This window comes from Macrotis lagotis, chromosome X, assembly GCF_037893015.1.
Source record: "Macrotis lagotis isolate mMagLag1 chromosome X, bilby.v1.9.chrom.fasta, whole genome shotgun sequence".
Classification (NCBI taxonomy): Eukaryota; Metazoa; Chordata; class Mammalia; order Peramelemorphia; family Peramelidae; genus Macrotis; species Macrotis lagotis.
Window position 1 is genome coordinate 647,353,941 of NC_133666.1, and position 17,203 is coordinate 647,371,143.

At 37.1% G+C, this 17,203-nt stretch overlaps 1 protein-coding gene across 1 annotated transcript in view; it reads left to right on the top strand.

Moving 5' to 3' along the window:
• Positions 1–17,203, top strand: part of MOB3A (MOB kinase activator 3A) — a 45,513-nt gene that overhangs the window by 11,758 nt on the left and 16,552 nt on the right. The window contains exon 2 of the mRNA XM_074204651.1: positions 10,332–10,863. Coding sequence (XP_074060752.1) covers positions 10,443–10,863 — 421 coding nt within the window. The 5' untranslated portion in view covers positions 10,332–10,442. The remainder of the gene's footprint in view (positions 1–10,331; positions 10,864–17,203) is intronic.

The following is a 17,203-nucleotide window of genomic DNA, read 5'->3' on the forward strand; positions in this document are numbered from 1 at the left end:
TATATAGACATGTGTTTCTATACATACATGTGTGTATGCCCACATACATACATATATAGTTCCATCTTGTTCTGTTTCCCCTTATCACTAGCTATCTCTTGGACATCTTCATTTGTATAACCCATAGGCATTTCACACACTTCATGTCCAAAGCAAAACTCATTTATCTTTTCTCCCACATCCTCCTGACTGGTCTTCCTATTTCTTTTGACAGCACATTCAGGTTTGTGATCTCAGTCTTGTTCTGTACCCATCCTTCTCTCCCTCTCCACATAGTCAGCCATTCGATGTGTGTTGTCAGCCCCATCTCTCCATCTCTTGCTTCTATTCCCATGTAACCTGACACATCCACTCATTAAACCATAATGCTTCCCTGTTACCTCCAAGATCAAATAGACTCTTCTCTTTGGCATTTAAGCTCTTCCCAGCCCAACTCCTCACCTTCTTTTGTCTAGTCATATACTTTTTAACTTATAACTGCTTTTTTCTGTTACTCCTTTCTGTTCTCAATCACTACTCAGTAAAGATAACAGGCAGTATTAACCTTCCAGTTTATAGGAGGCAACCAATTCACAAGAAACCCAATAATGACTTTGCTATCATTAAATATGTACCCAGATTAAATTAAAACAGCTTTGTTTGGTTATAACAATAAACTCCACGAATTTAATGCTTAATCTTACTAACTTGGTGTGTATGCAGCTTGATTATCAATTCACATCTCTTAAAGGATAGGAGAGGAAACTTAAAGAATTTTAAAATTGATGCTATTGGTGGAAGAGATTGCAAATTAGAGTTATAAATCACTTCTTTTTAGTATAGTTTCTCCACAATATAATTGATTATGGGCATATAAAAGCTCCATTTGCTCAAATTGATTTATATTATTTTGCCCCTTTCTCAGTGCTCTCTCTTAAACACTTTTAAGAATTTTTACCATTCAGGCCAAAGATTTAGAAAATGGACCTTTTGAGGGTCTGGTGACAGTTGTAGTAATTGCCTTGAACCTTTGGTCTGTTTGTAGGAACTATAAGCACTATCTTCAGGTTTTTGAAAAGGTTGTCATGTTCAAGAAAATTTAGACTTGTTTTGCTTCAATTCAAGATCCGTTTATTAAGTATTTATGGAATATTTGCAGCATTAACAAATATTTATTAAGTAACCATCTAAGTACTGGGTTAAGGTGCTAGGCCTATAAGAACCTCCTCCCACCTCTTCCCTCCCCCCCAAAAACCAATCAATTGCTCTCAAGGATTTTACCTTCTACTAAGAAATGTGAGGGGTGGGCAAGGCCCAGCATTGGCACCAATTAAAAAAATTCACTGATAGCTTGAAGCAGGAGAGGGTATTAGCAGTCTGAGAAAATCAGAGAAAAGGACTTCAGAGGAAGTCCAACCTGAGCAGGAAGATTAGTGTTCGTGGAAGTAGAGTGAGGGAGAGAGGGAGGGAAGGCATTCTAGGCTTGAGTTTAGCTAAGGGCAGCTAAGGGGGTAGAACACTGGTCCTGGAGTCAGGGGAGCCTCAGACATTTGACTGTTACTAGCTGTGTGATCTTGGGCAAGTCACAGCCCTGACTGCCTCATATCCAGGGCCATCTGCAGTGGTCCTGATTCATATCTGGCCACTGGCCCCAGAGGAGGAGAAAGTGAGACTCGTGACTTAGCACAGCATCCCCCTCACTCAAATCTAATTCATGTGCTTGTCATGGCATCATCTCCCTGATGTCATGATCTTTTAAAATGAAGGAACTGTAGATTAAAGACAGATGACATAAGTTCAAGTGCCATCTCTGCAATTTAGGATGTAACTGGACATATCTGACCTTCCATTTCTTCATCAATAAAATGAGAGGATTGCCCTGCAGAATATGTCTTCACCTGACCTGGATGGCTATAGAAAGGTTGGACCTGAAGTCAAGAAAACATTCATGACCTTATTTTCATTACCTGAAAAACAGGAGTATGCTGGAAACAGCTCTAACCAATGGACAGATTATTAAATTTTCAGTGAAATCCACAAACAATACAAATCAGGACTTGATTCATTGTTGTATTAATTGTCTGGACTTAAAGTTAGAGAAAATGCTCTCTACTGGGTCACCAGTTTTTTTGTTGTTGTTTTAGGGTTTTTTTGCTAGGCAATAGGGTTAAGTGGCTTGCCCAAGGCCACACAGCTAGGTAATTATTAAGTGTCTGAGGCGGCATTTGAACTCAGATACTCCTGACTCCAGGACCGGTGCTCTATCCACTGCGCCACCTAGCTGCCCCATGGGTCACCAGTTTCTAATGTCCCTTCTGGTTCTAAAATCTGTGATCCATTGACTCCAACATTATCCTCATTCAGTGATTTGATATTGAAGTTGCATTTTAGGGTAATTTAGAGACAGAAAATAGCTAACAGATGAGGAGGGGGAAATATATAGATTAATGGAGTTGAGCAGTTGCAGAAAGAGTAATGCCCTCAGCTTAGGGGCTCAAACCTGTCCTGATAAGAGAATTCTGTTATTTCATTCCTGGCTTAGGAATTTGTTAGCATAGCAAATACAGGAATTAAAAATTAATGGAATGAGGTGTTGCTGATTTACAGTCTAGTTCTAATTTTTCCCCTTTCCCAGTAATCCTCCATACTACTGCCAGAATAATCTTCCTAAAATACTACTTTAGTTATGTCACTTTGCTGTTAAGAAAGCTTCACTGGGGCGGCTAGGTGGCGCAGTGGATAGAGCACCGGCCCTGGAGTCAGGAGTACCTGAGTTCAAATCTGGCCTCAGACACTTAATAATTACCTAGCTGTGTGTCCTTGGGCAAGCCACTTAACCCCATTTGCCCTGCAAAAACCTAAAAAACAAAAACCAAAAACCAGAAAGCTTCACTGGTTCCTCTTTGCTTAGAAGACAAAGTCCAAAATCGCATTTAGGGATTCAGGGGCTTCTAATTTTTCACCAACCTACATTTGTCCCTGCAGCTTTGTGGATAGATCATTAGGTTTGGAATCAGAAAGGCTCATCTTCCTAGGTTCAAATCCAGTCTCAGACACTGACTATCTATGTGACTGTGGGCAAGTGTTTATCTCAGCTTCTTCATCTGTAAAATAAGCTAGAGGAGGAAATGGCTAACAACTCCCATTGATTACAACAAAACCCCAAATGGGATCATGAAAGTTAGAGACAACTGAAATGACTGAACATTTCTACCTTACCTCTCATTTATACAAATCTCTTATTCACCACAGACTCGTCTCTTTACTGTACCCAGAATATAGTTGTACATTTCCATATCCGTCCTATTTGCTTATACCATCCCTTTGTTTCAGATGTTTTAGCCTTTTCCTTTCCTCCCCTTGAAAATTTGCCATTTGGTATTTAATCATATAGTTCTTACATAGTTAGCCAGTTCACCTGTGTCTATCTTGTCTCCCCAACTAGATTATAAATGCCTTAAGGGCCAATATTGTGTCATCATTATAGTAAATGTTCAACTAATTATTAAATGAATAAATAAATTTACTGAGAAGAAATATTATAACTTGGTATTTGTTTCTCTTTTCTGAGTCCAAACTTTGAAAAGTTGGGTTTTGGTAGAACCTCAGCCTGTATCTTCTTGAAGAAGAGGTACACTGGGAGTCAATCAGCTAGTCTTTCCTTCACATTCTGTTTCTTCTATACTCAAGAGAACCACCTTGGTAACTGTTTTGTACTAAAGCGAACCTTTGTCTAAACCATAAACAACTGCTTAGACACAGGAAGATCTCTGAGGCTTGTTTTATACCCTATCTGTGCTGCTTGGATAAAGATAGTTAAGAACTTTCGGGGTACAGGATGTGGTAAAGTTATGACTTGTCTCTCACTAACCATATGTTGCAATACAGAGGAATATAGATGCTATTTACCTCTACAAAAGCTTGTTATGTTTTCAAAATTTTTTTATTGTTAAACACCTACTAATAATGTATACTTATGTTTCAAGCACATTTTTTTCTCCTGACTATTTGCTGGATTTTAAATCTCAAAATTAGTTATATTTCCCGAGTTATGCCTTGTTTTGCCATATTAGATGTCACATTGGCCATTCTTTAGCTAACAAAGTATTTATAGATATAACATCAATGTTCTTCAGTTTCCTCAATTTTAAAAGAGATCGCTAAGACTCTTCAAGCTCTAAAAATCCTATGATTCATTTGGATTATTCCCTAGCCCATTCTTTCTTCTACATTGCTGAGAAAGAAGTGCTGAGATTTTATTGGAAGTTACACTGAACTTGGATTCAGAAGATAAGTTTGGCTTCTGTCTTTCAGTTTCTGAGTGACATTGAGGAAATTCCTTTTCCTTTCTCTGAATCTCATTTCTAAAATGAGTGGTTTGAATTAAATGATCTTCAGTGTCCCTCATACCTATAATAGTCTATGATATATGTATATATGATATAAATCAAGTTGAAATTGTATATTTCTCAAACTCATGAAAATAAATATAGGTTTTTTTGTAGGATTTTCTTCCTTTATCTGATTTGTTTTTATGGACAATTATTAATTTTATTATTTAAGAGGTTTTAAAGAAAAAACTGCCATCCTTACATAGAAGATCAGCCATTGTTCAGACATACCAAAAAATTGTGGAAGAATGCACGGAAGGCATGCTCATGCAATCTGCAGATGACTCAGAGCTGGGAGGAATAATGACACAGAAGACAGAGTCAGGATACAAAAAGATCTTTGACGGGTGTAGAGCTATCTTAAAAGAGCTAAATATATAAAAACTTACCCTTGGATCCAAACAAATTAACTTCAAAAGTAGAAAATGGGGGGGGGGCAGCTAGGTGGCACAGTGGATAGAGCAGTGGCCCTGGAGTCAGGAGTACTTGAGTTCAAATCTGGCCTCAGATAATAATTACCTAGTTGTGTGGCCTTGGGCAAGCTACTTAACCCCATTCCCTTGCAAAAACTAAAAAAAAAGTATAAAAATGGGGCAGGCATAGAGAGTTTTGAAACAAATGGGAGTACCTTAATAGCTTGTAAGATCAATGAGAGTCAGCAGTGTAATGTGGTAACCAAAAAAGGTCATATGATCTTGGACTTCAATTAAGCAGAGCAGAGCCTCCAGAAATCAGTAGTGTTCTGTTCTGGGTGCCAGAGTTTAAGAGCAGCTTCTAAATAACCCATCTGTAGAAGAATATCTGGTATGATACAGGAGGAGCCACAAGAGCTGTGTTCAACTTTTGGAAGGGCTGTCAGGTAGAGATGGGATGGGGCTTGTTCTATTTGGCCTCAGAGCAGAATTTGTCATGGGGCAAATTGAAGTATAACATCAAGAAATTCCAAACAAGTCTTCCCAATGATTCTGTCAAAAGTAGAAAGGCATGCCTTGACAAGTGATGGGTTCCCCCTTCTGTGAGGGCTTCAAGCTGAGGCTGGATGACCTCTTTTTGGATATGTTAGAGTTGGGATTCCTTTTTTGTATGGTTGGACCAGCTGACAACTTCCATTTTTCTAATTCTCTGATTTATGGAAAGGAAATATAAAGAGGATAAACAAACAGACTTTAAGAACCCATGTTTCCCCTTATGACCATAGTTTCAATCTGTAGGTTTTCTGCTGAGTAATAGGGTGTGTCAATGGGGAATCAGAGAGCTTGTACCGAATTGTTTGAATTTGAAATTTCTTAATTTAGAACTGTCAGCACTTTTCCTTGTGGAAGTTTTTGCTAGCTTATGTTTTGTCAGTGGAGAACTAGTGCTGAGGAAGAGATCCCTAACTTTTTTTTTTTTGCAAGGCAAATGGGGTTAAGTGGTTTGCCCAAGGCCACACAGCGAGGTGATTATTAAGTGTTTGAGACCAGATTTGAACCCAGCTGCTACTCCTGACTCCAGGGCCCGTGCTTTATCCACTGTGCCACCTAGCCGCCCCCTAACTTCTTTTTTTAGAGCTAGAAGGGACTTTATTTTTTTTTACTTTTTATTTTTTTAATTATATAAATATTTTATTTGTTTTCCAATTATCTACAAAAAATAGTTTCTACCTATCGTTTTTAGTAAAGTTTTGAATTTTGCACTTTTCCCCCCAACCTCCCTTCCTTTCCCTCTCCCCCACAGAAGGCAATCTGATAATTTTTACATTGTTTCCAATAATTAAAATTGAATGTGTTGAGAGAAAAAACATATCCTTGAGGAAAAAATAAAATATTATAGTTAGCAAAATTAAGTACATAAGACAACCTTTTTCTTAAAAAATTGAAGGTAATAATAGTCTTTGGTCTTTGTTTAAACTCCACAGTTCTTTTTCTGGATACAGATGGTATTCTCCATCGCAGATAGCCCAAAATTGTCCCTGATTATTGAACTGATGGAGTGAGCATTCCATTCAGGTTGATCATCACCCTCATGTTGTTGTAAGGGTATATAATATTCTTCTGGTTCTGCTCATCTCACTCAGCATCAGTTTTTGCAAGTCTTTCCAGGCTTCTCTGAAATCCCATCCCTCCTGATTTTTTATAGCACATTAGTGTTCCATGTTGTACATATACCATAGCTTATTCAGCCATTCCCCAATTGATGGACATCCCCTCAATTTCCAATTCTTTGCCACTACAAGCAGGGCTGCTCAGGATAGAGACCCAGTAGTGATCCAGTATTGCTGGATCAAAGGGTTTACAGTTTTATTGCCTTTTGGGCATAATTCCAAATTGCTCTCCAGAAAGGTTGGATGAGTTCACAGCTCCACCAACAATGTATTAGTGTCCCAGATTTCTCATATCCCTTCCAACATTGATCATTATCCTTTCTGGTCATATTGGCCAGTCTGAGAGGTATAAGATGGTACCTTAGAGATCTTTAATTTGCATTTCTCTAATCAGTAATGATTTAGAGCAATTTTTCATATGACTATGGATAGTTTGATTTCCTCATCTGCAAATTGCTTTTGCATACATGTCCTTTGACCATTTGTCAATTGGGGAATGGCTTGTTTTTTTTTTAAATATAAATTTGACTCAGTTCTCTCTATATATTTATTTTAGAAATGAGTCCTGTGTCAGAAACACTAGCTGTAAAAATTGTTTCCCAATTTACATTTCTTTTGATCTTGGTTAGAGTGGATTTCTTGGTACAAAAGCTTTTAAATTTAATGTAATCAAAATTATCCAGTTTGTTTTTAATGATTTTCTCCATCACTTCCTTGGTTATAAACTGCTTCCCTTTCCATAGATCTCCTAGTTTGCTTATAATATTGTCTTTGATGTCTAAATCCTGCACCCATTTTGATCTTATCTTGGTATAGGGTGTGAGATGTTGGTCTAATCCAAGTTTTTGCCATTCTAACTTCCAATTATCCAAACAGTTTTTATCCCAGAAGCTGGACTCTTTGGGTTTATCAAATAGCAGATTACTATAATCATTACTCGCTGTCTCTTTTGTACCTAGTCTGTTCCGCTGATCTACCACTCTATTTTTTAGCCAGTAACAGACAGTTTTGATGACTGATGCTTTATAATATAATTTTAGATCTGGTAAGGCTAAGCCACCTTCTTTTGCATTTTTTCATTAAATCCCTTTATATTATATATCTATATATCTATATATCTATCTATATCTATATCTATATCTATCTATCTATATATATATGTATGTATGTATATATGTATATATATATATATATATATATATATATATATATATATATATATATATATATATATTAGTTTTTTTGCAAGGCAATGGGGTTAAGTAGCTTGCCCAAGGCCACCCAACTAGGTAATTATTAAGTGTCTGAGACTGGATTTGAATTCAGGTACTCCTGACTCCAGGGCCAGTGCTCTATCCACTGTGCCACCTAGCCACCCCTAATCCCTTTATATTCTTGACTTTTTGTTTCTTCATATAAATTTAGTTACAATTTTTTTCTAGCTCATTAAAGTAATTTTTTGGAAGTTTGATTGGTATGGCACTAAATAAGTAGTTTAATTTAGGTAGAATTGTCATTTTTATTATGTTAGCTTGGCCTATCCATGAACAGTTGATATCGGCCCAGTTACTTAAATCTGATTTTATTTGTGTGAAAAGTGTTTTATAGTTGTTTTCATAGAGTTTGAGTCTTCCTTGGCAGGGAGACTCCCAAGTATTTTATGTTGTCTGAAGTTATTTTAAATGGGATTTCTCTTTCTAGTTCTTGCTGGTGTATCTTGCTAGTAACATATAGAAATGCTGAGGATTTATGTGGGTTTATTTTATATCCTGTGACTTTGCTAAAGTTGCTAATTGTTTCTAGTAGGTTTTTTTTTTTTTTGCAAGGCAAATGGGGTTAAGTGGCTTGCCTAACGCCACACAGCTACGTAATTATTAAGTGTCTGAGACCAGATTTGAACCCAGGTACTCCTGACTCCAAGGCCGGTGCTTTATCCACTATGCCACCTAGCCGCCCCTCTAGTAGTTTTTTAGATGATTTTTTAGGCTTCTCTAGGTATACCTAATATTGAACCAACCCTACATTCCTGGGATAAATCCTACTTGGTCACAGTATATTATCCTAGGAATAACTTGCCGAAATTGCTTTGCTAAAATTTTATTTAAGATTTTTGCATCCATATTCATTAGGGAAATTGTTCTATAACTTTCTGTGTTTTGACTCTTCCTGGTTTAGATATGGGCACCATATTGGTGTCATAGAAAGAATCAGGCAGAGTTCTGTCTAAACCTTTTTTCCAAAGAGTTTATCTAGAAATGGAACCAATTGTTCCTTAAATCTTTGATAGAATTCACTTGTGAATCCATCTGGCCCTGGAGATTTTTTCCTTAGGGAGTTCAATAATGACTTGTTGAATTTCTTTTTCCGAGATAGGGTTATTTAGGTATTTAATTTTCTCTTCATTTAACCTGGGCAACTTATATTTTTATAAATATTCATCCATTTCACTTAGATTATCAAATTTATTGACATACAGTTGGGCAAAATAGTTCCAAATTGTTACTTTAATTTCCTCCTCATTGTGGTGAGTTCACCTTTTTCATTTATGATAATAGTAATTTGGTTTTCTTCTTTCTTTTTTTAAAATCAAATTAACCAAAGGTTTATATTATTGGTTTTTTCATAAAACCAACTCTTTTATTTATTAGTTCAATAGTCTTCTTGCTTTCTATTTTATTAATTTCTCCCTTAATTTTAGAATTTCTAATTTGGTATTTAATTGAGCGTTTTTAATTTGTTATTTAATTTTTTTAGTTGCATGCTTAATTCATTGATTTCCTCTTTCTCTATTTTATTCATATAAACATTTAAAGATATAATATATCCCCTAATATTCAATAAGTTTTGATATGTTGTCTCATTATTGTCTTTGTCTAGGATGCAATCATTAATTCTATCTATAATTTGTTGTTTGATCCACTCATTCTTTAAAATGAGATTATTTAGTTTCCAATTAGTTTTAGGTCTACTCTCCATGGCCCCTTATTGCATGTGATTTTTAATACATTATGGTCTGAAAAGGAAGTATTTGCTATTTCTGTTTTTTCTACATTTGATTATGAGGGGTTTTTTATGCCCTAGTACATGGTCAATTTTTGTGTAGGTACCATATACTGTAGGGAAAAAAGTGTATTCCTTTCTATTTCCATTCAGTTTCCTCCAAAGGTCTATCATGTCTAGGTTTTCTAACATTCCATTTACCTCCTTAACTTCCTTATTGTTTATTTTATGATTAGATTTATCTAAATCTGAGAGAGGGAGGTTGAGGTCTCCCATCTGTAGAGTTTTACTGTCTGTGTCTTCCTGCAACTCCTTCAACTTCTCCTTTAAGAATTTGGATGCTATACCACTTGGTGCATTCATATTTAGTATTGAGATTGCTTCATTGTCTTTTAGGAAGATATAGTTTCCTTCCTTATCTCTTTTAATGAGATCTATTTTTGCAGCTGCTTTGTCTAAGATAAGGATTGCTACCCCCGCCTTTTTCACTTCAGCTGAAGTTAAACATATTTTGCTCCAACCCTTTACCTTTACTCTCTATGTCATTCTTTGCTTGAGATGAGTTTCTTGTAAGCAGCATATTATAGGATTCTGGTTTTTAATCCACTCTGCTATTCACTTACGTTTTATGGGAGAGTTCATCCCATTCACATTCAGAGTTATAATTAGTAATGCTTTATTGCCCTCCATGCTATCTTCCTTCTGTTTTTATTTTCCTCCTTTTTCACCTCATCTGTATTCCCCATTATTTTGTTTCTGATCCCCTGTCCTTTCCTCCCCCTTTCCCTTTGCCCCTTCTTCCTTCCTTTCCTTCTGTTTGTTCCTATTTTTCTATCTTCTAACATGTAATAATTTATTTATTTGCTTTTGTATTACAGATCTCAGAAAAGGACCAGGGGTCCCAGGGTTCTCTTTCATTTCACCAGGCATCGTGCTTTTTCTTTGAAGAATTGTAAAGAGAGAACAAAGCCATCACAGAAGGGGGGAAAATGTCCAACCCCTTCTTAAAGCAGGTTTTCAACAAGGATAAAACCTTTCGGCCTAAGCGCAAATTTGAACCAGGCACCCAGAGATTCGAACTTCACAAGAAGGCTCAAGCTTCTCTGAATGCAGGGCTAGATCTGAAGTTAGCTGTGCAATTGCCTTCTGATGAGGAACTAAATGACTGGGTGGCTGTCCATGTGGTAGACTTCTTCAATCGCATCAACCTCATCTATGGAACCATCAGTGATAACTGCACTGAGCAGTCCTGTCCAGTGATGTCCGGGGGTCCTAAGTATGAATATCGATGGCAGGATGAGCATAAATACCGGAAGCCAACTGCTCTCTCTGCACCCAAGTATATGAACCTTTTGATGGACTGGATTGAGGTTCTAATCAACAATGAAGACATCTTCCCTACCAATGTCGGTGAGTTGGCCATGGGGCTCCCATCTAAGAAATGAGGAGAGGAAGCTTGCTGTCTTCTGCCTTCTCCTTTCCATTTGCCACTCCTGCTAGTATTGACAGCCCTGGCTATCCAGGGGACTTATTTCCAGGTTTGTAGAGTGCTGAGTTCCTAAGGTATCAAGACTCGAGTCTGTGGCCCATGTGAGTTACTTCATTCCAGGGTCTGACTGGTGTTTTTTTTAGAGAAGTTGGAAAGAACAGAAGATTATGTTTCATGAAGTTCCTGGAGCCAAAGCTGAATTGTGGCAGGGGGAGCAAGGAAAGAGGGGACAGAAGACAGAGTAATACTGATCTCTGATTGTCTCAGTTTTTCTAGTCTTGTGCGGCAGGGGTCCAGCTGGTGAAAGTAACCAGTCAGTTTGGGACCAGTTGCCATTAAACTTGACTCATTCCCTGTGAGTCACAGGGGTTAGTGAGGGGTCATATCCACTTGGCACCTGCCAACACTATCCCAATTATTTTCCTTCTCCCCAGTTAAATCAGTAATGTAAACTATGTCAAGAGAGCTAAGCCACATCTCCCTTTCCTTTCACACCCAGACTCCCACCATTTTCTCATTTCAGGGGAATTAAAAATAGGTTCATTACCAAAAGTACCATGTTCCCTATGCTTAGCTTTCTTGAATGAGATTCAGCTTATCTTCTGCTGATGTGTCGAGTCATAACATGGTGCTAGCAAAAACGTTGGTGTTACAGTCCTTGTGTTGCTACTTTGAGTCATCTTTCCTTGTGGGTCAGTGTCCTCTCACATTTGTGTGTTATGAGTTTGGTCACTTATATATCTCAGAAGAGTGAAGCAGTCAGAGTGACAGAGTAGTCATACCAGCATGGGGATGGTGGTGGCAGCTGCTCCGACCTGGGCTCTGCTGCTTGAACAGTGGCTTAAATTTCTTCTTATCCTTCTTTATCTGCCATCCATTGACTGTGCTGTGGTGAATTACAGAGGGCTCTACACTTTAGAAGTCACAAGGGTTTGAAGTTCTTCTGCAGCACCTTAACCATTTTTTAAAGTTGACTTCTCTTTTGTATTTTATTTTATTAAAATCATCGTATTGAGGGGACTTCATTGTATTCCCTGCTCAGAACCCTTAATGCAGAGCCTAGCTTACAGTAGAGGCTCTAAAAATGTTAGCTAATTTTCTTATGTGTATAGTTTTGCTTTTTAAAAATAACTTTGCATTAACATCTTTTGTTTCTATGAGTAACTTAATTTCCTGGAGTTAGGTGGCACAGAGGAGAGAGCACTGGCCTTGGAAGTCAGGAGGATAGGAATTCGAATCCAGCCTCAGACACTGGACTCTTAAGGTCACTTGTGTGATCTTGGGCAAGTCACCTAGCCCTGATTGCCTCACATCTGGGTCATCTCCATTTGTCCTGATTCATATCTGGCCACTGGACCCAGATGGCTCTGGAGGTGAAAGTGAGGCTGGTGACTTAGTACAACACCCACCCCCAACCCCCCTCACCCCCACAATCCACTTCATATTGGCATCTCTTCTCTGTTGTGGTCTTCTTTGAAAATGAAGGACAAACATTATTTTAACTGCATTTCCAAATCTATCTATCCCTTATAACAAATTATAAAAGAGAAAAAAACAGTTCAACAAAACTAACGAATATAGGAAAAATCAGATTTCTGTTCAGTTCCACAGTCACATTTCTCCACTTTTTCAAAGAAGCATAGGGTGGCGGGGGGTGTAGTTAGGAGGCACAATGGATAGAGCACCAGCCCTGGAGTCAGGAGGACCTGAGTTCAAATCTGCCCTCAGACACTTAATAATTGCCTTAGCTGTGTGACCTTGGGCAAGTCACTTAACCCCAGGACCTTAAATAAAAAAAAAATAAAATGTTTTAAAAAAAGTATAAGGAGGTTCTTTCTCATATTTCCCCTTTTAATCATTATAATTTCAAGACTTTGTTTTGATTATTTTTATTGTTTTTCTATTTACTTTGTTATAGTCAAAGGTTCATTAAATACTGATGACTGCATGTGCTTCCTTCTTGATGTTTGTCTATTTAATCCATTCTACTGATTTCCTTTTCTCCTTTTTTTTAACCAGTACAAATAATATTGGTGATTAAGACATTATAATATAATTTGAAATCTGATCTAATATAATTTGAAATCTGATCATTTTAGGTCTCATTCATACCCAAGGCTTTTTTTTAATTTTTATTTTCCCTAGAGAATCGCATAAGATTTTGCAAGGCAAATGGGGTTAAGTGGCTTGCCCAAGGCCACACAGCTAGGTAATTATTAAGTGTCTGAGGCCGGATTTGAACTCAGGTACTCCTGACTCCAGGGCTGGTGCTCTATCCACTGCACCACCTAGCTGCCCTGAGAATTGTATATAATTTTAACAAATCATTTTAAAGTAAAAGAAATTCAGTTCTTGCTAGTTGGCCATGAACTGTTATTTTTGATATTGACCTTCATGGAGAATTTACCTCTGAAAAAACTAGTTAAATAGGGGTCACCCTTCTCCTAAGTAAGACTTGCTCTTTGTACATCTCCTGAAATATAACTGTCCTGTATCCCTCTAGATTCAATGTCTCTCCTGCCCAGGGTTACATCTAATTTGCTTAATAAAATGAAAAATGTAGTGAGCATTGTTAGGGGACAAAGCAGTCTCAAAGGTGCCCTGTATTAGATGAGGTCAGAAGAAGCTTGGGGCTCCTCCACCAGCCCATTATATGCTTTTAGACACATCATTTGTATTCTTGATACTCATTTCCTCCTCTGTAAAATTGAGGGGTTCAACTAGATGATAACAGCTCTAGTGTATCATCTACAATCCACTCTATGTGTTCTGAAGTTTCTTCCAGTTTTTGCATTGAATGTTTAAATGTTTTTAAGTCTCTTTGATGCTTACTCTTTATTCTTAAAGCTGTGTTCTAAGGTTTCTAAAATTCTAGACATGGAACATTAGCTCAGTCCTTGAAGAACTTAGAATTAAGGAAGGGAAGCTTAAAAGCTCTAAAAGTTAAAGAAGGCAGTACATGATTCATTGTTCACTAGTTTCTATACCATCAGTATAGGAAAAACTATTATAGAGGAGGAAAGTGGGAGAGTGATCTTTGGGAACTGATAATGCACTGGAGCTTTGTTCTGAATGGATGAGGAGAATTTGGATGGTCAGATAGGAATGATCAACATTTTTAGAGGCAGTGGAAAAAAATTCTGGGTTTAAAGCCAGAGAACCTGCTGCTAAGGTCTCCTTTGTGACCTTAGGCAAGTTACTTAGTCCCTTTGACTTCAGTTTCCTTATCTATAAAATGACAGGGTTAAACTAAAAGATTTCTGTGGTTCCTGCCAGCTCTAAATCTCTGAAAACGTGATCAAAGTCAAGGAAGGAAAAAAGTAGGACTATTTGGTGAAAATTTTGCAGTCTTATAGGACTGCTTATAGTTTGTGATAAGATTGGAAAAATAGACATTACTGTAGCAGACTTCTAATTCCAGGCTAAGCAATTTGGATTTTATCTGAAGGTACTAAGGCAGTAGTTAAGGTTTTTGAGCAAGGAAAAAGCATGATGAAATGTTTTTTTGAAAAAATCTGAATAAGCTATATAGAGAGATTCATATCATTGATATATTTATCTCTAGTCAAATCACTTAATCTTAGTTCTCTTACATATGAAATGAGGGAAATGATACTTGTATTCCCTACCTCACAGGTTTGTTATGAGAAAAGTAATATACAAATGTAAGTAATTACTATTAATTATCTTTATAACCTGATAACTACAAACATTAAGGATATAGAGTTTTTTCCATATGGAAAGTCTCTCTTTTTTACTAAGCCATTTTACTAAGTCATTTACTAAGCCATTCTTTTTTACTAAACTAAAATTTAGAGTGGCCTGAGGCTCAGAGAGATTAAATCTCTTGCCCAGAATCTCACAGGTTGTGTCAAGTGACACTGAAGCCCAGGTCTTCTAGACTCCAAATCCACAAGACCTCTCTACAGAGAGGTGTCGCTCAGAGTCAAGAGTCAGAGCAGCTGAAGTCTCTAATCTGATATTCTCTGCTTTGTGGCTTTGATTTCTGGACTCAATATCATAACCTATATATAGCCAAACTATGCAATTTCTTAGATCCCTTCTTTTCTGTGATCCTATGATAATTGTAACTGATTTTTAGAAAGGTCACTTCTTACTCCCTCTGATTCCTTTATAAAATGAGGGTTTTGACATGGTTTCTAAGATACCTTCTAGCTCCAATCTACAAACATCTGTGTATGGTTATGCATAGCTATCTGAAAGATTTTGTTTATTTTGAATTTTACAATTTTCCCCCTAATCTTGCTCCCCCCCCCCCACAGAAGGCATTCTGTTAGTCTTTACATTGTTTCCATCATATACATTGATCTTAGTTGAATGTGATGAGAGAGAAATCATATCCTTAGGTTTTTTTTTTGCAAGGCAAATGGGGTTAAGTGACTTGCCCAAGGACACACAGCTAGGAATTATTAAGTGTCTGAGGCCAGATATGAACTCAGGTCCTCCTGACTCCAGGGCCAGTGCTCTATCCACTGTGCCACCTAGCTGCCCCAGAGAAATCATATCATTAAGGAAGAAACATAAAGTATAAGAGATAGCAAAATTACATAACAAGATAACAGTTTTGTTCATGCATAGCTATCTGTACCTACTAGTGCTTTCCTTCAAATAATCTTGGTAGTTTTTTGCATATGCATATATTTCTTGGGACATCAGTGCTTATTATTGACACATCTACATATCTTTGTTTGTCTATCTATCTATCTATCTATCTATTTCTTTCTTTCTTTATTTTAGGTTTTTTGCAAGGCAATGGGGTTAAGTGGCTTGCCCAAGGCCACACAGCTAGGTAATTATTAAGTGTCTGAAGTCGGATTTGAACTCAGTTCCTCCTGACTCCAGGGCCAGTGTTCTATCCACTGCACCACCTAGCTGTCCTGACATCTACCTAGCTATATGGATAATCCTCCTTTGTTGTTTCATGAACATGGTAGGGAGATAACCCTAGGTTCTCAAAACTAGCTCAGTACAGTATGAGCCTTTAGCAGATTCTCCCGGGTGGAATGCTTTTGAATACCATCCAATGAAAGACTTATCTGAGAACCAACCTGTACTTGAACAACCTAATAATTGGACACCTAGACTCTTTTTGAAGACCTCCCTGAGAGGTCAATGCCCCCTTCCCCCAGGTCCTGGCAGCCCATTCTAGCTCTCACAGTTAGGAAATTTTCCCTATATCAAACCTAACTTTACTTCCTTCTGCCTCCCATCCACTTGTTCAAGTCCTGTCCTTGTCTAATTTCTAATCTACATCCTTGTTCAATAGTTTGTTTTTTTTTTCCCTCAGTTGATCTTCATCCAAATGATCATGTTCTTGATTCAGGTTTTTAAATTGCCTCACATGAGTCTTATCTTTAAAAAAGAGGAGTAGGATTATATATTCTCACTTCTTTTTTCCCCCATCCAAAGTCATTCTCCATTTGAGGCATATCACACCAACAAGTTTCAGTAATTCCTATAAGGTCAAAATTCTCTCCTTGCAATAGCAACTCCAGTTCTGTTTGTTAGCCATATGTTGTGCATTTGTGTATAAAAATATGAAGTCATAAGGATTACTGCTGGATACATAAGGATATCATCTATAAAGTACCATTCTTCCCACTTCTACTTTTTCTATGTTGTACTTGCAGTTCTTGAGGAAGGGATCTCAGGAAATGATAGAATGGAAGGCAATCTAGAACATATACATGTATATAAATACCATAAAACTAAAATTGCAGCCCTGTGATTTATTTGGGCCAGTTTTCCCCTTTTCCTTTCCTTTTTGGTTTAGTTTATAGATTAGATTCTGAAGACTCCAGGCAAATATGTTTGGTATAGTTCATCCTTTGTAAGAGATCCTTACTGCAATATTTAAGCCCTAATTCCATTCTGACATCATCATCTTAACTAGTCACTTCTTTTAAATTTGCCTCTCTTCTAAATCATCTACAATGGATAAAAATGGTATAACTACCTGTGCTTTTTGTTTTTGTTTTTGTTTTTGTTTTACTCAGGATTTCACAATCATTGGCAATGGTTTCTGAAATATCAAAATGTTTTGTTAATATTTATATATCATAATATATAGCTTCATAATCTCATCCATATGATCACTGGGATACTCTCTCCACCACTCTAAAGAGATGCAATCTGTGTGATTGTTGTCCACGTTTTTCCATAAATCTTATATAAAGGATATATTCAAAATAAGATGTGTTCCTCTGGCTCTTTGTGATGTTTCTATCCATTTTTCCCAGT